General features: G+C 36.9%; 2 protein-coding genes across 5 annotated transcripts in view; both read right to left on the bottom strand.

Moving 5' to 3' along the window:
* The window catches only part of LOC129265427 (mucin-5AC-like), a 37,057-nt gene extending 34,825 nt beyond the window's left edge, over positions 1-2,232 (bottom strand). Inside the window, exon 1 of the mRNA XM_054903421.2 lies at positions 1,269-2,232. Coding sequence (XP_054759396.2) covers positions 1,269-2,232 — 964 coding nt within the window. The remainder of the gene's footprint in view (positions 1-1,268) is intronic.
* Positions 2,233-4,649: 2,417 nt separating this feature from the next.
* Positions 4,650-17,782, bottom strand: LOC129264810 (uncharacterized). 4 transcript variants are annotated; one of them, XM_054902755.2, is made up of 6 exons: positions 16,912-17,782; positions 15,848-16,027; positions 14,106-15,482; positions 10,838-11,080; positions 9,684-9,841; positions 4,650-9,004 (listed from the first exon to the last, which is right to left on the bottom strand). In XM_054902755.2, the coding sequence occupies exons 1-6, from the start codon at positions 17,507-17,509 to the stop codon at positions 8,801-8,803; spliced, it is 2,760 nt and encodes a 919-aa protein (XP_054758730.2). In that variant the 5' UTR covers positions 17,510-17,782; the 3' UTR covers positions 4,650-8,800. The 4 variants fall into 4 exon arrangements, with proteins under 4 accessions (XP_054758730.2, XP_063958223.1, XP_054758731.2 ...); XM_064102153.1 differs by having other exon boundaries at positions 15,848-16,030; positions 16,912-17,662; XM_054902756.2 differs by lacking the exon at positions 10,838-11,080.
* Between the last annotated feature and the right edge of the window lie 4,939 nt (positions 17,783-22,721).

Genomic DNA, 22,721 nt, shown 5'->3' with positions numbered 1-22,721 from the left:
CAAATGTTCATCGCGTGACCAATAATTCTATTTACTACATTCCAGTCAAGTCACTTTCTACTGATGCAGTCGTTATCATGACATTAATTCGAGTGACCTATCGATTCTCATTACCAATATCAATAATTCTTCCTCTCTGAAAATAACTCGTATAGGTTATATATTTCATTTTGAAGATGATGACATTTTTGTATAGACCTAAATCCAAAGTCCAGACTCTCTTTAATTAAGCATTTCGTATGTACCAAATAATTCTCTCTCTCTCTTTCTTTGTTTCTCCAAGAAATGTCTTGAATTCTCTGTCTCTTTCTTTGTTTTTCCAAGAAATTAATGGTATCATAAATTATGATACCATTAATTTCTTGGAAAAACAAAGAAATGAATTAAATTTATTTCTAATTAATTGAGATCAAATATGTTTTTTTTAATCTCTCTTCGAAATGCAATATTTTTTTATATACACCTTCCGAAATTCTAACTTTGGGAAATTTCTGTGCTCTGCATTATTTTCTTCTGCATTCAAACATGGATAGTAATGAATTTTAAAAATAGTAACATGCAATCTATTTCTGCAACCATGACCAGATGACAAGCAATCATAATCTCCATGTTGATGTTTCATCTCCAAATGCTAGACTTTAGCAAATAATCTTTGCCTGCTCCATTCCCTTTTCTCTATTATGATGCCATATTTATTTTTGTCCAAATTACCTTGTCTAAAGGTTGAATATGTCTACGTCATAAGTGAAACCCATTAATTGAACTACATCATTTTGATTAAAAATAGAATGTGATGTCAGTGTAGAGAGAAGGAAAGACGAGGAGGCAAGGATGTGTCCATTAGAGAAGATGAATCGGTATTTCAACCAGTGATCCCACCAAAGCTAGATACATTGCAATGCCAGGTATTTCGATGTTAAGCTTTGATAGATCTAACTTCAGCCATTAGGATGAAAGAAGAAATCGAATCGCAGCATTGCACAGGTACTGACGTTAACGGTAACTATCATTTGCACCGATGGTATGCGATGATAAACGATCCGATCGCTCTTATGTCACAAGTTGTTTGTTCGGCCCGTCGTCTGAGTCGAAACAAGGTGAGCTATAGGAGAAACATTGCGCGCCAAAACGAGCCCATGTCCAGCTCCATTCAAAATAAGCAAAATGATACGTTAATCATCCAGGGTAAATCTAATGGACTGAGAAATGCAAAATGAGATTTAAATGTTTAATGAGTTGAGAGGGAGTATAAGAAGACAAGAACTTACCTTCAGCTGTGTCTGAGCCGTGATCGTCTGACGAAGACGACGATTGGCGGGTAGCGACCGAGCAAGATGGCGTGGATGTGGGAGATGACGTAGATGATGACGTCATCAAGGTGGTAACCAGTGATGACGAGGCCTGCATCCTTGGAGACTGCAAGAGAGAGGTGGCCGAGGATGAGGGCAAAGAAGAAGGAAACGATGACCTTCGATCCAGGGTAGGCTTCCGAGGTTTCTCCCTTCCCCTTTCGCCCCCATCGTGGATATCATCTTCATCCACTCTTCTGCGCGTGATCTCCGCGGTTGTGGCGAAGTCGACAACGCGAGGATGATGGTGGCCATTATTGTCTGCGCTGGCTCGGCGTAGTAAGGATGGTTTATAGAGGAGGGGGTTGTTCCTGGGCTGTGCTGGTTTAGCTACCCAATGTGAACGGTGCATATAAGCTGGCTGTCTATTAAGCCAGCTTTGCTCTGGTTGACCCTCCTTGTTGCTTCCAGAACTTGATTTTCTTCTTCTTCTCGTTTCACTTCCTTCCTCCCCGTTTAGACTCCCCTCCGTACTGCCCTCCGAATCGTCACTAAGTTTTCGCCTCGTGGCGGCCACAGTAAAGATGGGCGTGGTCGCCGCCGATATCAAATCCTCTTTTATTGTTTCTTTCTCTTTTTCTTTAATTGGGAGGTCCTGGCTAGGTGCTGATTGACCCCCTCCCCTGTCACGTGGTGGGTCAGTTTCGGGATCGTATAGTTCTTCCGTTACGTTTACTACAGCATGAGGTCGAATGATGTTGGTTCTTGTCTGGGTTGTTGTCGACGTCAACGACCACCATAAAGCGACGGTTCTCTGGCAGTAGATGACAGCGGCCGTCGACACGAGCACGGCTGCGAGGGAGACAGCGATCTGAGTACTCAGTGCCGACGCCAAAAACAGTTCCAGTCCGTATGCGATCGGATAAAGCAGTACGGAGGCCATGGTTTTGATTAGTGGTCTTCCTCTATAATCAACCAGCCGTTGGACAGCACTAGCCCTGCCTTGTGTTAACTCGTTGAGAACTTGGCTTACTTTTGACGATGATGCGTGCTCGATGATGCTACATCCCCATCATCTCCGTCTTTTCCTCTCTTCTCTAATTTCTTCCCTATCTCTCCGCCTGTCTCACCCTCTCTCTCCTATCCTCATTATCTTCCAGTATAGAGATGCATAGTCTCTGAGAGTTTGATGCTCATCATCCAATCCTAGCCTCGCTACCAGTTTGCGGGGGGCCCTGGCGCAAGCGCAGCAATGCCAGGAATGGAGAACAGAGATCCACCAACTGATAGGCATGAACTATTTTGAGTTCGAGATTAATGGTTCAGACAGTAATGCAATAGCGTTGACACGACTGACCGCCCATTGTACATCACCAGTCTTACATCCGAAAAGACTTAAGTGAATATAAGCTGGTATCATTCCACCCCCACCAAACGACACCCTCAAAACATCCCCTTCGTGACATCTTCATCAAGAAGTTTTGATAACTATCTTCTTCGAATTGTTTTGCATCGAAAAAAATATGTCAAATATAAATCAACGATAAAAAATGATGAAAGTATATTTGATAAAGCTGTAATGAATCCCGCGTGATTATCTTAAGGTTAAAATACATAATAACAGTATCCAATAAAAGTTATAACATCCTCCATGGATGTTGATCAATATGCATAACTTTGTATTCGGGTCCCAATGCAACGAACATTTCCTTTTTGGTTACAATAAAATGAGATATGCTGTCATGCATTCTGTACTTTTGCGTGAGTTAAAGAAAACCTTTTTTCGGTGAAGAGCCGAACTAAAAAGTTAATACTTTGTTAAGGAGAGTATTCAATTCTGTTGTATTCTGTAGATTTACTTAAATTCTTAATTATCCTTCAGATTAATCGGATGCACAAGATATGCATTAGTGAATTAAGTTCTTCTTTCTGTGTAGGTTAAGTTTTTAAGTGATTTTTAAGTCAAAAGAAACATTATGAGACAGAGTGAATAACAGAAAATCGATGTCCCATTTTACAAATAATTCTGTGACGAAACATAATTGCCCGACGGTGCGAGATTACATCCTCAACTACCATTCGTATTGCTTTCACCCATCGTTTCCTACCCCTTACTATGTTGGCCATTTGAGGGTAAAAATATTGTCAACATAGCGGCTTTATAAATCATTTAAATTCATTCCAATATTGAGTTTAAGCCGTTTTGACTTTTACTGAAAAAAATGGCATTGTCTGTTTGTTTGTTTGCTTGCTTGCTTGCTTTTGGGAGTAAATATACCCCAATAGTTTAGCCTTGCCTTTGCTGTCCAACTCAACTTGGAGTTTTCTGAACTCTGGTTTATTTGAAACCATTATCTAAGTCCACGCTTTTGTTCCAGGTAGCCTAATTTATCAAAATGTACTTTTCTTATCGTGTTTATTCGATACAGATATTTAATCGACTATTTAAATAAAATTATGTTATTCCAAGACAGTCTTGAAAGTCACGAGTGCGAAATGCACTTTAAAAAATACAGGCAAATTAGTATAGAAGAAGGGCGATTAGACGTGTCATATGCCTTTGGAAACTTTAGACAAAAAATATCCTTGGAAACTTATCCTTTTGAAATGTTTTTTGAAGATGAAGTTTTAGAAGTTTATTCCATTCCCATTGTATCACATCTACTGTAGACGAAGGGGCGTGTCGTCATTGGACTCCACATAAGAGGGCGCACATCAAGTATTAAGAATCTACCAAATAGGATCTCGGGTGATAGTTTTCGTCTCCCCTTCTATATCGTTCCTTCTCCCTTCGAATCTGTCTCTCCCATTCAAAGGATCATGTTCCTATCATGACGTTTTCTTTACGAATAAGTCATAATTTCTAAATATAAGCATAAGAGGTAGTGCACAAATTTTGGGAATGTTCTCATGTTCTTTTCCAAACGGGTACTTTTCTTAACCTCTTCATCCCCAGGAACGCCATATTGTAACCAACTCCTTCTCACCCTCTCCTTCCTCCCCTTTCTTTCATTCCCTTTATCAATTATACTTATTCACCATGTTGCTTCTCATCAATACTATATTGTATGCCTTGTACCTCCCCTTTTATTTCCCCTTCTTCATGTTACAATAAAAATGTGAATGGTACTTCAGTTGTAACTAACAAGAACTCTCCCTCCTCTGTCCTCTTCTCCTTTCTCTTTTCCCCTTCTCCCTCTCTTGTTCATCTCTTTATTATTCTTAATCATCTTTCCTTCTTCTTCTCCTTCCCCTTCTCTCATTCTTTTTCTCAACCTGTTCCTACTCATCATCATACTTTGCCCCCCTTCGAATAAATACATAAAACCACATCGGTACAGAAATAACAGGACAATACTATTATGTTGTTTTAGTTACATATTTATCCAAGAACTATGACAAAATACAAGAATTTATCATACAAAGTCCACCAATTACTCACAAAACCAAGAAATAGCCAGTGATTAGGCAACATTTAAGTTCCTTCAATCTATTGATTTGAATCTAAGTATTCAAACATGGTAACAATACCAGTACACATGTTTTTCTTTACATATTATGTATAAATAAGTGTCAGTTTATTTTTATATATTGTGAAAATAGAGTGTGCATATTTGCAAAAAGAATTACATTTCTCATAATGAACGATTAGTAGTATTCCATTATAATCCAATCACAAAGTAGATACCAGTAAATGACATCCTTCTTATCACTTCATATTAGTACATGAATATGAACCAAGTGCAATATTCTGTGTGCATAAATATCTACTGGTATTCAGTACCAGCATGCACAATACGAGGGTGATGATCGAGGGATATGATTGGTCTGTTCGGACGTCAAAATGCATAATGCTTCACTGTCTAAACACAATCATCATTCTTTCCATCCCATTGACACCTACATTTTAGAAGTACTAAAGAGGGGGCAGTGAGCCTCATTTACAAGCATCACAATTTCAACCTGAAGTGTTGTATCATGTGTTTACAAAAATGTGCTATACAATATTTCATAATTAGAGGATATGTATACATCATACAAAGTATGCTGCTACTTCATTCACAAGCAACAAGCTTTCAATATCTACTTGCTTATAATGTTGTACTAGAAAAATTGGAATTTACTGCTTTAGCAATTCAATTCAATTCATTCATGTGTGACTTTTAAACTAATACAGTTTGTTAAAAATATTTTATTGTATCATGCTAACCACCCTACCCTCATTTTTTTTTCATATTGCATACATCAATAAAAAAAGAGCAAGAAATCTCAAATAAATTATATTTTCATAATACATGAAATAAAAATATGTTTGACAGACTATTTCTATAATGTAACTCACAAGTTTAATTTTCTATACTCCAATCTCCAATGATCCCTTTTTCCAAATGAAATAAAAGATAGTGATATTTACACAAGGGATAAGAACTCAAAAAGAAAATAAAGCGGTGCTAACAGGTTTTGCATCACAAAGTACAAAATGAAAACACACACTGAAAATACTTGCACAGTTCCAACAAAATCAAACTATTTTCTTGCATGAAACAAATGTCATTTAAACAAATAATAAATAAGGTATTACAATGAAACACAATACCACAAGGTCTTATCCATTCTCAGGAACAAAAAAAAGTACTGTGAAAAATCTGTGATTGAGGTTTCATCTACATGTATTAAGGTGAAATCAACATTCAAATCACCAGCTGAGGAGGGAGTTATCAATAACGTGTGTACATGTAGATCTCCTCTTCTTCACAAAACCTGTACATACATATACACTAGTACTTTGCACATAAATAAAATTAAACATCAATTTAAAACTGAGCTAAGTTTTAATTTGGATTTCAAAATATGTACTTTTTCAAAACATTAAGACTATAAAACAAAACAGCTGGACAGGACGGTCAAGTACAATAATTGGGATGGAGGCTGCCACAAGAGAATATGTATGTTATAAGATTACAGAAAACTAAAATGGCTACAACACTGATGAGAATAAGCAGTACGTTGCACTTAAAGTACTACATATCTTATATATTTTTCAAGTATTTTCTTGTACAGAGTTAAATCAAACACACCTCTAATTAAAGAAGTATTTTCATTAAAGAAATCACATTCCAATAATAGTACAGAATGATTCTGTGAGTATAGTTTTGCTTTTTATGAATCTGACAATGGTAAAATTGTACATCATTCAAAATAAAATCTCTATATCTCTGTGTAGATTCATAAATAGAATAGATCAGTAAAGCTTAAAACAATCTACAGTCAGTAGTTAATTGGCATCTCTAAGTATAACAGCATCCGGGCAAGTGCAGAAATCACCCCCAAAACCTCTTAAACATCTTGAAAGAGTAACATCCTCTTCTGACTTTTAATGGTGGTTTCTTTGGTCATTCATTAGATTAAACATTTAATTTGTTTCTTTTCTTACTTTGTCTTTTTTACACCCCTCCCTCCAATTAGTGGTGCACACAACAATTCCCCCCCCCCCCCCCCTCGAAACACCACTAGAATCATGAAAGATATCTAAAAAAATATGAAATGAAAGAATTTCTGAATAAAATGAATTCATTTAATGCACATTCCCATCAAATAATGTCAGCCAAAAATAACTTAGAACTTTAGGACTTGACCAAATAAAAATCATAAATAAATCAGCCACTTACAAGTATAAACGGATCTGGAATGGTATGGAAAGATCATTCAGGTTTTCATTATAAATGATTTACTAACATCACATTTTGTGCATAAGATATAAATTAATACTTTTATACGGGTAAATTGAACGTGAATACAAAATACATCAATGAACACCATAAACACTAAAACCACGAGTATAAAACATGTCATAGTAAATACAATACGTAATAGTAGATTTGACTTTATATCAGAGTACAGAATATCACCTAAAAGGGCATGTAATTTTGAGTTCTTCCTACACATGTGCCCTCAAAGAACAGATGTAATATAGTAACTTTAACATACATGTGTATTAATGACACCCACAATATAAGTACTCCAACATTGACTTTATGCCATACTTTATATGAACACTGCTTGAACTTGAAGGTTTTCTTCCTATAATATAAACCAGATACTAAACACAAATGCTTGTGACTTAATTACCTAGATAACCCAGAGTTTGGATCCTCTCCAAGGGACCTGGTAATGAAGACAACAGTCATAACCAAGCTCAGTGAGAATATATATTTCTAAAATCTTTTTTGCTTATTTTTATCAACTCTCATGTCGAGATCATTGATTTTTAATTTTCGTACATTTCACAACAATTTTTTTTTTCTTCCTTGACAAAGAAGTTTATTTGTTCCTAAAAGAAAATAGGATATAATGCCCTCATTCACATGTATATTCCATGTGGATCATGTCTTTCTTGAGCCCATTCATTGTAGGTAAATTAGTAGAAAGGTGTATATTTTGATGATGATTTAAATTTCAGTGACAAATTTACACAAATGAACATAAGCAAATGGTGGTAAAGTACTGGGCAACACAACACTTTACAATTACTTGTAAACTAGTACACTAGAATGAAAATTGCTCCATTTTTACTAAACCACTGGCAACTGTACACCAATAAATAATAATATACACCAATATTATTAACAGCAGTAGAAAAGAAGTAAATAACCATCACTAGAATTAAATGCATAATGTACACAGATCTAGGGAATCTGCTAATACAGTCAATGTTCAATAAAACCAGTTTTTTCTACATATTTATTTCATTTGATAAAAAAAATACATACATCAGTATTTTTTTTCTCTTTTTTTGACAATTTAAAAGTTGAAAAGATCAAAGCAGTGCAACCTCAACTATACACATAACATTTGTAATGTGACAATAGATCTGTTGGCATAAGTAGTTACATCTGTAGTTGTCAAACTTGCAGTCATCTACTGAGAAAAAAGGTCAATTCTGTGACGTTGGTTAGAAGTTAGGAGTGTAAATTTTGAATTCATCCAATGCAACAAATACAGATTTAATAACATAGGAACATTAATTCTTTCAACAATCCATTGCATGATGGTTGTTTGAGGTTAAATACATGAATACCTGAATGTATTATGTTAAAAACAAATTAACATAATGATAATAGTACTCAAAGCGAAAGGTGTTTTGTTACCTGTACTGCATCAAGAAATAATAAAATCAATTTGCAGTAAGGAACATTTGGTAGTCCTATAAAACTTTTAAGAGCAACTGCCCAGGTAAATTTCTGATTTCAAATTCCTGTACCCCTTAAGATGGCTGCTAACAAATCAAATTTGGTTTCATGGCTATGCATTCCCAGCAAAGTACATGGTATTGCAAAAGCGACACCTTTGTCACTACAGAAGATACCTTGGACTATATTCACTTTTCGAATACCTCTTTGCCATCTTAACCCCAGGATACTCCAGAATGGCAAAGCCAATGATATCACATTAGTACACTGTACAGAAAGGGGCACAAGAAGCCCCCTACTCTGCTACTCCACATTTTGCAATCAGAGGTACATTCCATTGATAAGGTAGTCCGCATCATGTGCACTGGTCTTGAGACGTCCATAGCGCAGCCTTTGATTCATGTAGCGCAGACGACATCCAACCATCAAGAGAAGACAGACGGTGATGACCAGGCCGATGACCAGGGGTAAGATAGCGCTACTGGCTGGGGGCATCCCGCTTCCTCCATGGGACTCTGGAACCATCTGTGTAGGATGATGGATGATGGGGTGAAAATCATATGGAAATAAGATTAAGAGGTAATCATTCATGTTCTCTTTCCTACTGCTGTCACTACATGTCACTACAAGAGTGGCAATCAAATGCAACTCAGAATATTGAATGCACGCATCGAATTAGTTGTAAATCATATCGAAATTGCATCTTTGTTTATTTTTGTTAAATTGCAATGAGCCCAAGATCACAAATAGTCAAGTGTGACTAAAATTGAATGTGCAGTCTATAATACAGCACTACAATGTCAAATCATGCATAGAGAACGGCTTTGAAGTTACATGTACATGTAAAAGTCCCACTCTTCTTACTCTTTGTGGACCCCCCGAGCACAGAGTATCCATTTCCATGACTCATCAAAAAGTACAGTTAGCATCTTCCATTAGCATCTTCCATTTTTATAATACATGAATCAATTATGATAATTTAGAAAGTTGGATAGTGACCCAAAGGAGTGCTATGCATCCATATACTCACCAACTAACTACCCTACCAAGATGTTCTAAATAAAATGATTTGATATGACTTTCAGGAGGAATAAACAAATTCTCATTTGAAAAAATTATTTCTCAATTCCAGAGTTGCTAAAAATTACCTGTCCTTCCCAAACCCTGGATTGTACAATGACAAAAAAAAAAATGTGTAACAAACCTCAAGCATATTGGGACCGTCCTGTTGTGTTAACACATTAGTGTCATTCACCTTCCCATCATCCTTAGCTTTCCCATCAGTCACTGCTTCATTGGGCGGAGCCACCACCGTCACAACTTCTACAGATTGTGGGGCATTCTCATCAATAGGAACAGGGGCTGCGGGAAGAAAATAATCAACATATTGTTATCAGATTGTTGTCATTATTACAAAAATACAGAACAAAATGATTAACAATATAAATGTAACAGGTTTGCTTATGCAGAGAGTGCATTAACTTACTATTCTTTTTAGGGAGAAAAATCACATTTTATTGCATTTGAATAGAAGTTTTGTAAGAAGCAGACATATTTTTTTCTAGAGCTCAACAGTTTTTTAACTACCAACTGACAAATATTTTTATCAAATTATTTTTTTTAGTTCAGAATAAAAGATTAAATTCAATGAGGCTAACATGTAGTATAAAAATCCACTTAGTATGAACGTACAAATAAATGTGCACATCGTACCTGTGCACACTCTATCTCTACCTGTATAAACTCTATGCAACTACATGTACACAATGTCTTTCATAATACATCATTTCACACAGCAAATGGTTAATTCATAGCTCTGACTTAGCCTGCAATTCATCAGCTACATTTTTTCTCCTACAATATCAAAATAAAAAGTCAAAACATTCCCTGCAAAAGAGATGATAAAGAAACTGAATGAAATAAATCAAGAGAAATAAAACTATAGACATTTTTTTTAACATTAATTACTAGTACATGTAAGAAATAAAAAGTGGAAATTAGGCATAATAAGAAGTGAAGGTGTCAACTAAAGTGTATGAACAATCATAATATAGTAAATAAAACAAACATAGCATAAACAGGGATACATGAAGCTACACTGAACATAAAAATTACACAAAAACAAATAAAGCAAAACATATGTACAGTGTGGTAATTACATGTACATCCTCACACAACTGAACCTGTCCACTATCTGATCTCTGATACTAATCAGTGTCTGGAGACTATAGTACAAATACATGTACTCAGGAGTGCTAATGAATGAAACAAAAGCAAACAGAATGATCATAATGCAACTAATAAAAAATCTTGGTTAATTATTAGGATGTGGCGAGTAAACAATAAAAGATCCATTACCTTGGGTTACAACAGCTAGATGGATAGAGGAAAGGGTTGTGGTGGAAGTGGGGTTAGATTTAGGGGGTGCCAGGGCATTGTCATCAGCAGCTATACCATTAAGCTTGTGCCCTTTGAGATGGTTTCTACTCTTTGACGAGGAGGACATCTCATACTGGCGATCCCTGTCGATGTTCTTCAACGAAAGATCATTCTCGGGAATGACACTGCTGGAGTAGTCGTTAGGCCAGGTATTCCACAGGCCTACCAAGGGACAAGTGGAATTGGTCGATGACCACAATAGAAGAGTGACAGTGGTGTGACAAAAGACAAAGAAAAGATGGGTATACCGTGATTATTATTCGTGCAAGTGACAAAGGATGTGCGTAATATTCATTCATCGGCAATTGTACTGGGAAATTACAGAAAGTTAGAAGACATTCATTGTATTATTGGTACATGATATATACATTAAATAATTATGAACACACATGTAACCATCACTGGTAAAAGATCCTCGATTATTGTACATATTTTTCACTTACAATTCTGAACACTAATCAACTGTGGTCTCTCCACTGGGTTCCATGACATTTGCTCGGGCGACTATTGCTCTGATGGAAAATATGCACTTTAAGGCAATCATAAAATCTAACCTCCAAACTAAATAAACCCTACAATCACTATTATACAATTATTTTGAACTAAAAACTATATTACACTCTTAACTCTCACCCTATGCCCTCTGAGATATAAAGACCAGAGCAAATGTCACAGGAGCAAATGACGTGTCACCCTCCACTGAAATATACATGTAAATATATGTATCTCTTTGTGAACTGAATAATTACATGCAAATTTTTAGTTATAAAAGTAACGCAATATCAGTAAGTTGTAATTGTACATGTCTATGAGACATCATACAATTAAGACTACAATATCAGAAATTGACACATGTACTGTACTCCTGAGTCCTGGCGTGTTACATGTGTGTACAAACTGAAACTTCCTTCATTTGTCTTTTTCAACGGAGCACCACTTCTTAGGTTAGAAAAAGTAGCGTGAAGTTCTACAACTACTTCACAATCTGCTAGAAATACACTGAAAGTATTCTAATACTACATTTACATACGTACAAGTGAATCAAATGCATGAATAACAGAGAAAGCAAGCAACACATCATACAGAAATAACTTATTTTTTATGTACAGAAACAAATATGGGTAATCGGGTATAACCACTCTTGGTTAATATCAATTCATTGTCAATGAGAATACTGCAAAGCAATAACCATGGAGGCCACCAACTTGCACAAAGACTTGATAGAAAAAGAAAACATCTAGCATGAGTCCTTGCAATAGTACACTATTTGTATATGTAATGACATTGTACATATATGTGGCTAAAATATGTTGAAAACTACAAGTAGAATAATTCCTACTTTTATCTTAAAAGTGGCCACCCTATAATAATAAAAAATGATAAACAAAATAATGGTAACTCTATTAAGAATACTGCAATGATACAGAAACTTAATTGCTCCTTCTGTACAGTGTAGCAACATCAGCTACTTACATGTACAATGGAGTATATTCCCAAGAGCATGATTACTTTGAGGGACAATGTATACATGTACATTCCCAAGAGCATGATTACTTTGAGGGACAATGTATACATTCCCAAGAGCATGATTACTTTGAGGGACTGAGTCACTAAGATGATGAATGCAACTTAGAATCGCCATTAATGAGCAATTTTAATCACTTTTAACCAGTGAAAAATAGCAATACAATTAATAACTGATACCTACAAAAATCAATGCAATACCTGCTTTGTCCCAAAATACACATGTACATATTGTTCTGATTGAAATTTAATGTCTGTAATGTAGAATTCTAAATAGAATTCTGCTTGCAAATTTTTGTATATATTCTAATATCATTATGAAAATGAAATTTGAATATGCGATTCAAATATGCCAGTATGCAAATCGGAAATGATTTAAAGGGGAAGTTCACCTTGAGAAAAGTTTGTTGTAAAAATAGCAGAAAAAATTCTAAAAAATATTGGTGAAGGTTTGAGGAAAATCCATTAAAGATTAAGAAAGATATCAGAATTTTAAGTTTTGGATTTGTGACGTCATAGAAGAGCAGCTGCCCCATGTTACGTAATATAAATGCATGAATTTCAATTTTTTAATGGTTCATGATAATTTTTTTGTTTTCTTTTTAGGAACGGGTGTAAAACGATTTGTCTAATTTGATATGTACTAAGGGTACACTAAAAACCATTTTCAATTTTCTGAGGAAATGACATTCCATTGATTGTTTACCATACAATATGTAGGAAAGCTGCTCACATACATGTATACATGTATTTAATATTCTTTGATTGATTTTTCTCAAACCTTCGCCAATATATATTTTTTCTGCTATTTTTACAATGAACATTTTGTCAGGGTGAACTTCCCCTTTAAACATAAGATCTCATATTTTGTGTTTAGTGACTGAATGATAATTCATTGATTGGTGGATCATATGCGCTCTAAAAAAATGTGGCATTATTATTCATCAATTGATCCCAACCTAGTCAGTTTTTGGAATCATCGAGTTTGGATGGAAATTAAGCTGGAATTTTGAGCCCAGATATTGCTCTTAGCAGTCTTATGAATGGTTTAACATTACGGCTTAAATTAATGAATACCCTACCTTTAGAGTTATGAATCCCTTAAAAATCAATATAAATTTCAATAATTTTTCTTAAACTTTTGGTCTATTTATTTTTTAAAGCTGGACATCACACCTGAATAATTTAGCCAGCATATATTGACTTAAATACGTACAGTATGTTAATACGTTTTATCATTTACATACAGTAATCCTAATTTTTAATATTAAAATTGACATTTGTTAACACTTCAAAATGTTTTATTGTTCATTTTCTTGATATAAACATAATTGTTGATAACAAGAAACAGGATAAGTGATAAACCGGCTTACCATACATACATCAGCATGCGCTGGCTAAATCATTCATGGTGTGACAGGAAGAATTAAAGAAGATTAACTACAAGTACATGTAACACAGAACAATCATATACTAACTTTATTATTTTGAGCACATGTGATAGATACAAGAATGCCTGCTGAGGAAAGTAGGACTGGTCAATACAGTGACAAGGGAAGTATTTGCAGATGGTACTGTTGACAAAGATCACTGACGAGTAACACGAATGCACAAAATGCACTATCCATGCATACATGTAGTATTGCAAGCAAGGAGTACTCACTGTTGTACCGAGGCCTTGTCTGCACATCGTCAACCGGTCTCTGGTTTTTTCTATGATCTGAAGTCATGTCTGATACTTTGTGGTATCTGATATTACTGTAGACATCGGTGTTTGTTCCATATCGGCTTCTGTCATCATATTGGGTCTCAGGTACTCTGTGGGGTTTGTTCTTTGACTGGTAGTTAGAAGCAACCTGTGAGTGTCTACCACCATACGAGTCCTGTCTACTCCTGTCAACCTGCCATTTGCTATTCTGTGCTTGCTGGGACCTGGAACGATCTTGGGTTTGTCCATAAGGCTGATAGTAATAGCTGTAGTAGTCACTATTGTAGCCATATCCTGCTCCCAGATGTGGTTCAGAATTCGAGACGCCTTGCCTTACAGGTGGCTGGGTTGGTGGACGAGGTTTGAGAGGTTTATTTGGGAATCCCCGGTTCTTGTTACCATCTCGAAGAGGAGGTCTATCCTGTCTGTCAGTGTCTCCATCTCTATATGCATCATTTCTGGTTGATTGGACATCAGCTGGATGCTTCATACCCACATCATGATCACTAATTATCTTCCTATCAATTGGATCATAGTCCAGCACTCTCTGCTCAGAGGCATCCCTGTCTTCAACATCTGACAGATGCTTGTCATCTAAATATCTGCCACCTCTTCCCTCATCATCTCTCTGCTCATCTCTTTCATCACCTTTGCCAATGACGTCATATTTGGTGTTGCTTTCCTCATCCAATCTGTATTCTCCTGTACTCTTGTCAAACAAGAATTTTGCAGCATCCTCCTTGTAATCCAGCAACTTTGCCCGCTGAGGACCTTGATAGTTCTCATCGTCGTCTCTCAAATCCCCTGTCTGGTATTCTTCTCTCTCAAGATTTCTTTGGTGTGTGTCCAGAGGGTTTTTTTGTTGGTTTTCTGGCCTGGGTTTAAGATTTTCTTCTTCATCCACCCTTTCTCTTTCTACCTCTTCATCTTGTTCTTCATCAAGAACACCCCCAAACCTAGTCTTTCCTCCATCTGGCTGGATTTCAAAGCATGTGGTACCATGGCACTCAAGTTCGGGAAACTGGTCTTGATCCTCATCCTTATCAGCTTCTTGGTTATCTAATACTTGTGGCAATCTTCCCCTGCTTTCATCCTGCAGTCTGAGCTTCACGTCAGAAAGTTCCTTCTCTCGATTACTCTGGTTTGGATCTTGCATGGTATTCGTACCCTTGGCAACATTCTCTGATGGTGATTGGTCATTCAGCTGGTCAGCCAGAGTCTGATCAGCTTCTCCTTTGATAGATGGACCAGGCTCAGCATCAGCAGAATATTTATTGGGTATGTTAGGTGGATTAGTAGGAGGGATAAGATGAGACTGGGGTAGTTTCTGGTCTGTGAGGTTATGAATGAAAAAATTAGTTAATGAAAAATTGCACGTGACACCATGTTAAGTGTTTACATGTAATAATACAATGTAAGTGATGCTGCATGAAAGGGGGGTAAAATATATTAGTCTTTGTGTTACAAATTATTTTTAATGTACCTGCACCTCAGTTTCCAGTTCTATGGTATTAATTCATTAAAGGGTTCATTTGTCACCTAAATGATGAAGTCTGACATACTATAAAAAAAAAGTAAATTGTATGTGTTGCATGATCAAAATACTGCATGTATCATAGAACATAACATGTCTACATTATCTGTTGCCCCAGACTGTTAAACATTAAACGTATCGTAAAACTGTTGCAAATTTTTACCTTCTGTAAACATGTCTTGATCAGCATTGGTCTTTTCTGCTGGAGGTGGTTCTTGTGGATTACAGCCATATTCATCAGTACCATCATCACAATCCAGCACAGAATTACAGATGTACAGTTCATTAATACACTGACCAGAATCACACTCAAAATAACCTTCTGGGCAGTTTGAATCTGGTTCTGCTAAATTGCATAAATAAATGTACATGTACAGGTTAATTACAAGGTAATCTTGCAAAGCACATGATTTACATTGCAGGCAATAAAATTCATCACCTGCAAAACTACCTGTTATTTTTATTTATTTATTTTTTGCTGTAACTCCTGCCAAGTACTATAATGGGTTCCCAGTGAATCAGGATTTATAATGTGATACTATAATTAAAATGGACACATTTGTGTCTGGAGTTACATGTACCTGGTCCCAATGAAAATGGAGTGTAAGAAACACTGCATGGGATATTGAAGAGCAGTGATTTCCATGAGTGTTCTTCACTCAAATTGCAAATTATTGTTGACATCATCCAGAGGAAAGGACAAGAAAAAAAAATCAATATAATTTTGAACTTGGGAAGAGTTTTTTTTAATTCTTATTCAACACTGCAAAATGAATGACTTTTAGATTTCGTTTGATGGAAAAATTGGAAATAGAGAAAAAAATAGCGACAGACATGAAATCTAAATTTACTAAAAAGTATGTGAAATATTTATAAAGAAAAATAATGCATTAAACAAATGCATACACATGTATATCAATCTACATTTACACCTGTAAATAAAGTAACCTTTAAAGATATAGGCCTAGTTCTGATCAGTCAGGTATCAATAACTGCATTGAAATTAGGCCTTTGTATGAAATAGCTGCATCATTAATTTAACATTTGGGGCGATTGTGTTGAGAGATCTATCATAAAATAGAAAAATAAATTAAGAACAGGACCATTATTAACAACATTTATTAAGTTAAAATAAATAGAATATTTAAAGAAAGGAATGTTAAAATAAGTGCATAAAACTAAAAGGGGGAATATTGGAAAAAAACATATTCAAGAAATTACCCTTACCAATTGGTGGAAACTGTTTAGGTGGTGGTGTTGGCTTTGTTGTTGTCTCTATTTGTTGAACAGGTATTGCTGTTGTAATTGGATCCGATGCATATCCTTCGAATCCTCCCAATGCTTTCTTCATACTACTAATATATCCCAGATGATACGTGAACAAGCAACGATTATCTCCATACTTTCCATCCGGTCGGCATACAAAAAGAAAGCAGTTTGTTTCCTCGCTCCTGTATGCTTCTCCAACAAAAATGGTTGTGTCACAGTTTTCTTTCAAACAGCACTGCTCCAAACACACATCGAATGTTCTCACCGATAAGGCAGCAACAAAGTTTGCACCATTTTGTTTGGAGTCTTTTGTTCTTATTATATAATTTTGGCTGATTTCATAGTCAGCTTCCCTTGTGCAACTTGATGGAGGGGCATCAACTTCAAGGAGACCATAGTCTGCGTATCTTGGGCTGCCTTTCTTTCCAACATGACCATTGTCATATGCATCCACGGGCAAGTAACCCGTCACCCGATTGACACACACGATCACAACAGCAGCAGCAAACGCGACACAAAATGACAGCTGCATTGTCATGATGGGAGACGATTTCATACAAAAATGTACATAGTTTAATTAGCTTAGATATTCTCTTAACTACTTCACACGATGACTCACGATAAAGAAGCTACATTTCTGCTAAATTTCTGTCATTTTCCAGATCAACATCTGTCGGGTTTTCTTTTCGAAATACACGTACATAGATCTAGCTATATCTAAGATATAGCAGGCGGCCTGCCTATCGTAGTACTAGTAGCCGTACACGTCAACGTCAGTGTACGAGCAATGCAGTTTATAGGATCTCATTCTTCATCATATTTCCAGAACAAAAAAATGTAAATGCGATTAAAAGTAACGGAGATGCTGTAAAGGGTGTGTTTTCAGGAAGGAAAATTAACTAGTCATACTTCCCTATTTCCAGGGACCTTAGACGGAAAGTTCCAAATGAAATGATTTGATTTGTGTCAGGATCTTTGATCTTCACCTACAGTAGCACGGTTGTACTGGTATGTGAGATATCCTGGAAATCGCTTTTGTTTCCAAACCAATCATGAATATCACGGAAGGGGGGGGGGGGTCACAAGCCTAGTATAACCTTTCATAACAGCCCCTTAGAACCCCCCCCCCCACACACACACACACACACAAAATGAATAAATGAATGAAAATAGATAAATTAATTAAATTCTCGTTAAAAATCATAATTCAATTCAATTCAATTTATTTCCACTTTAAAAAGCAACAATATATACAAATCAATACAATGTTCAATACATATTAGTATAGTGGGGGATCATAAAAAGCACAAACGATGGCTTATTAAAAATGGCCCCTTGTAATTGTTATCAAAAAGTGATCAAAATGAATTTCAACAACAAATTGAAACAGTAACAAGAATACTGCTTAGATCAAGCAAACTTCCGAATTGTAAAAGAGAGTACGTGGTAAAGGGTTATGAATATTGGAAAAAGGCAGCTATCTCTTTTGAAGTGGTCTACACAGCTCTTACCACGGTCCCCAAATCTCCAAAGTTCAGCAATAGGCCTAAATGGAAGACAAAACAAACTTTTGCCTCGGATGATTATCTAGACACCTCTTGCTTTTCTACCAGGCCTGCCTACAAAATAATTTCGAAACATAAAAATACACTGTGATAAACACATAATGACAGGCCGTCTAGATATCGTGCAAGGATAATCATGATATCAATAAGTCCCCTTAAATTTTTTTATTTTCTTCCATTTTCATTGACAAAGGCATACAAAATCATCATAAAAGAGTGTAAAAGATTTGTTACCAGAAGAAGGCGTAATTCCCTAAAAGCAAAAAAAAACTTGTGGCAGGATATTCCTGTAACACAAATACAATACCAATACATGAACTTAGGAAAAACATGAAAAAAATACAAAAACAAGCAAATCCTGTCAAAATCGACAAAACTCTCAACAGGAAGATGATGGTAATGAATTTCAAGAAAATTATTACAGAGCATGAGACTATCCAAATCAGTTTTAATTAATTTTGGCCTTTATAATTGTATGAATGACCTTGCAAATTGCCGGGTATGCTGGCCCTCGGGCTTGCTGCCCTTGCCCCCTCAAAAATGATTGGCGACAATTCGGGCGGTGGTGGGTTTTCGATTTTAGAATTATACAGGAGCCCATCGAAAGGGTTGCCTCGTCCCCCTAGATGAAAAAAAAATCACGAAATTAACGCCCTTTTAATTGCTTCCAGCACAAGTTCCACCCCTCCCCCTAGCTCCTATATAAAACAGCGGAATTTAGAGCCCAGGCGCAGATCTAGGGGGAGGGGGACTAAGGGTGCGCGCGTCCCCCGTAGGATTCCCCCCTCAAAAAAAAAATAATATAAAATAAAAGTAAAAATAATGAAATAAAGGAACCTTTTTGTTTTAGATGAAAAAGTTTGCCTTTGTGTTCGATCTTTACTTTATTTCTTTTTTTTTTTGCTTTTGCTTTTCCCCTTCAAGACGCTGCTTGATGTCCGACCTATTATGGGGGTGCCGCATTGATTTTCGACATGGGCGCCGAATTAATGTTCTACATAGAGGGCGCTGAATAGATGTTCAACCTAGGGGGCGCCAAATTGGCGCCGAATTGAGTGACATAATTATGGGGGCGCCTAATTCATATTTGACCTTTGGGGCGCCATGCAATTTAATGATTGCCCTGGGGCGCCAAATTCATGTTCAACCTAGGGAAGGTGCGCCAAATTCATATTCGACCTTTGGGGCGCAAATTTGATGCTTGACCGGCGGCGCCATATTCATGTTTCATAGCCGCATGGGCATGATGGGGGGGGGGGGCACCAAACTCATGTTTGCTCGCTTAGTAAGATGCCCATTCTGTTCATGATTACAAAAAGTGCTTAGAAAGGCCAAATTTTAGGCCAGAATAGGAAAAAAAATCACCTGTTTGCGCTCGCATCAATATTGTTTAGTAAGGTAACGATCCTGTGCATGTAATGGTTAGATAAGTGCTTAGAATGTCCAACTTTGGGTCGAATTATCCAAAATTTTCAGCTCGCGCTTCGCGCTCGCATAAAATGTTGAGATACTCATCCAGATAGAATGTCCAGTTTTGGGTCGGAATATAAAAAATTCAATTCGCTCTTTGCACTTGCATTGATTATATAGGTGCCCATCCTATTCATGATTACCAAAAGTGCTAGAATGTCCAAATTTTAGGTCAGAATATCAATTTTTCAGCTGGCGCTGCGCGCTTGCACAATTGTTTAGATAGCTGACACCCATCATTTTCATGGTTAAAAATGTGCTTAGAATGTTCAGTTTTGGGTTGGAATTTTAAGCTAGCTCTTTGCACTCGCATCAAATTATTTGTTAAATTGCAACTAATGCTTACAATATCCCCCCCCCCCCCCATTAGCGAAAGCTTGTTCCGCCTCTGGTAAAGAAATTACGCCCCCTTACACATAATTTTGGTAGGGCCTACCACTCTGATGAGAAGTTAAACTAAATTGAAACCCAAAGTGCTTAAAATTCTATGCTTTCTGGTCGCGTTTTATTCTTTTCAAAACAATGAGTGGTATTACAACATATTTATGGATTTCTTTTCCATGAACACATTAAAAAGTGGTATTTGATTGCCTTTTTCAAGTGATTATGAAATAAGATAATTCAACATGCATTAAAGGCACCTATATGATTGCCTAGCGGGAGGGGGGGGCAGTGGCGTATCTAGCAGGGAACAACAGGCGCACGTGCCCTGGGCGCCACTTTCAGGGGGGGGGGGCACAAAAAAGGGGAGAGGGGGCGCACATGAAGAAAGGGAAAACAAACAAAATGAAGAGAAAAAGCAAAGGTCTGGAATAAAGTCGCAGAAAAGGAAAACCACTGAAGGTGATTAATAGTCCCATGCTATTACCATGGTAATGCAGTTTCCAACACATTTAGAAAATGAATCTTGCATGTCTTTACCAATAGGGAAGAATATTCGTGCCAAGTTTTGATTAGGGATATACCTATTCTCTTCAAGAATTCCAACACTCCTTACAAAAAGATACCCTTTTCAAATGCAAATGTTATAACTTTATATAGCTGAGGGTTTGCATTTTTATAAATTACTCGATCTTCATTAATTCTTACAAACAGTTCAAAGCCGTGGGCGCGTCGTGGTTTAGTGGTTCTGACTCTCGCCTTTCAAACAGAGGGTCGTGGGTTCGAATCCTAGCCGTGGCGTGTTTTCCTTCAGCAAGAAATTTATCCACACTGTGCTGCACTCAACCCAGGTGAGGTAAATGGGTACCGGCAGGAAATAATTCCTCAAAAAGCTGTGTGCACCTGAATCGGTAATAATAATAGCAGGGTCCGCTGGGAGAACAGTTTTCGGAACTGCCGTGAGTGGCTACCCTGGGTAAATATACCGTTATTATTATCATAAGCGTTTCTCATGTGCTGTTTTGATAATGGAGATACAAATCCTCTTCATTAAGTTTACACACAGTGATTACAATGACCCTTTTTAGGTGAGGAGGGGAGGATATACATTTAAAAAAAAATCAGCTCGCGTTTCGCGCTCGCATTACGCCGATGAAAAGAGAGAGAGAGAGAGAGAGAGAGGGAGAGAGACAGAGAAACAAGGTTGAAACTTTCATGCTTTTATAATCCAACAAAATGTATTGAAGTCCACTGAAATTTTATATATATATACCGTATATATAATATGTGTGTGTGTGTATGTATATTTGCATGAATGTGTGTGAGAGATTGTTTTGTTATGAGATTCTTGATTTTGCCATCAGCATCAACATTTTCATCTGACAAGGTCATGAAGTAGGCCTAGTCAACTTCCATTGACCCCCCCCCCCCCCCCGCCCGGAAGCGAAATTATTTTTCCCACCGAGTTCTGGACCAACATATGAATATTCATGACTTGCGTCTTCGGATTGAGAGTACGCATGCGCGTGGACTTGGCCTCGACCAGTGCCGATCGTAAGCATTCACGTTTAGTTGCTCTGAATGAATTAGCATCGTCAAATTACCGGTACCCTTACATAGTTACATAGGCCTTATAGGCTTAGATCTATATATACATCCAATTCTTAAACACTTATCAAACTAGCTGCCATTAATGGCAAGACATGTGCTAGGGTAGGGCTAGCTTAGGCTAGCGCATTAACTTTACCTCAAATCTGGACCTGTCTAATGCCTAATACTAATAGGAATAGCCGACTAATGCCATGGTTAACTTCGAACTTGTTAATTCCGAACTTCACGTTTGATTAGGTTTGGACCAATATTAGCTTATTTACCATGGTTTAATATGTCTAGTCCGTATACAGAACCAGTCCTAGATCTAAAATAAATATCTTAGTTCTAGTCTAGTCTCTAGATTTAGACTCTGATCTACGCGCTATCAGCATGGAACCACTAGTGTACCAAAGGGGGGGGGGCAGACTGCCCCCCTGACGAGTCACAACTGATCCAGGGGACGTGCCCCCCCCTTGAGAAGCCAAATTAATAATTTGTAATGTCAAAATGCAACGAAAAAAGACGTATGTCCCCTCTTTTGAACGTGAAGATCTTTTTTTTTTCTTGTCAATTTTTTTTTGGGTGAAGACGGGGATCAAGATCACTGACGTTAATTTGTGCCTGACGTTAGAATACGTTCCATGCACGCACTGGTGTACCTAGGATTTTCCAAAAGGGGGGCAAATTTTTTAGAGGATATTTCGTCCGCGAAAAAATGTGACAAGCCCCCCCCCCCTCCCCCCCCCAAAAAAAAGGGTC

This window comes from Lytechinus pictus, chromosome 7 (genome assembly GCF_037042905.1).
Source record: "Lytechinus pictus isolate F3 Inbred chromosome 7, Lp3.0, whole genome shotgun sequence".
Classification (NCBI taxonomy): domain Eukaryota; kingdom Metazoa; phylum Echinodermata; class Echinoidea; order Temnopleuroida; family Toxopneustidae; genus Lytechinus; species Lytechinus pictus.
The sequence above is the reverse complement of the archived record's forward strand: the minus strand, read 5'-3'. Positions and strand labels throughout refer to the sequence as shown.

Coding starts and splice junctions, on each gene's coding strand:
- LOC129264810 (XM_064102153.1), bottom strand. CDS start 17,509: ATGAAATCGTCTCCCATCATGACAATGCAGCTGTCATTTTGTGTCGCG. Junction 16,031..16,911: donor TAAACAGTTTCCACCAATTG/GTAAGGGTAATT, acceptor TATGCAATTTAG/CAGAACCAGATTCAAACTGC. Junction 9,005..9,683: donor ACGGTCCCAATATGCTTGAG/GTTTGTTACACA, acceptor CATCCTACACAG/ATGGTTCCAGAGTCCCATGG.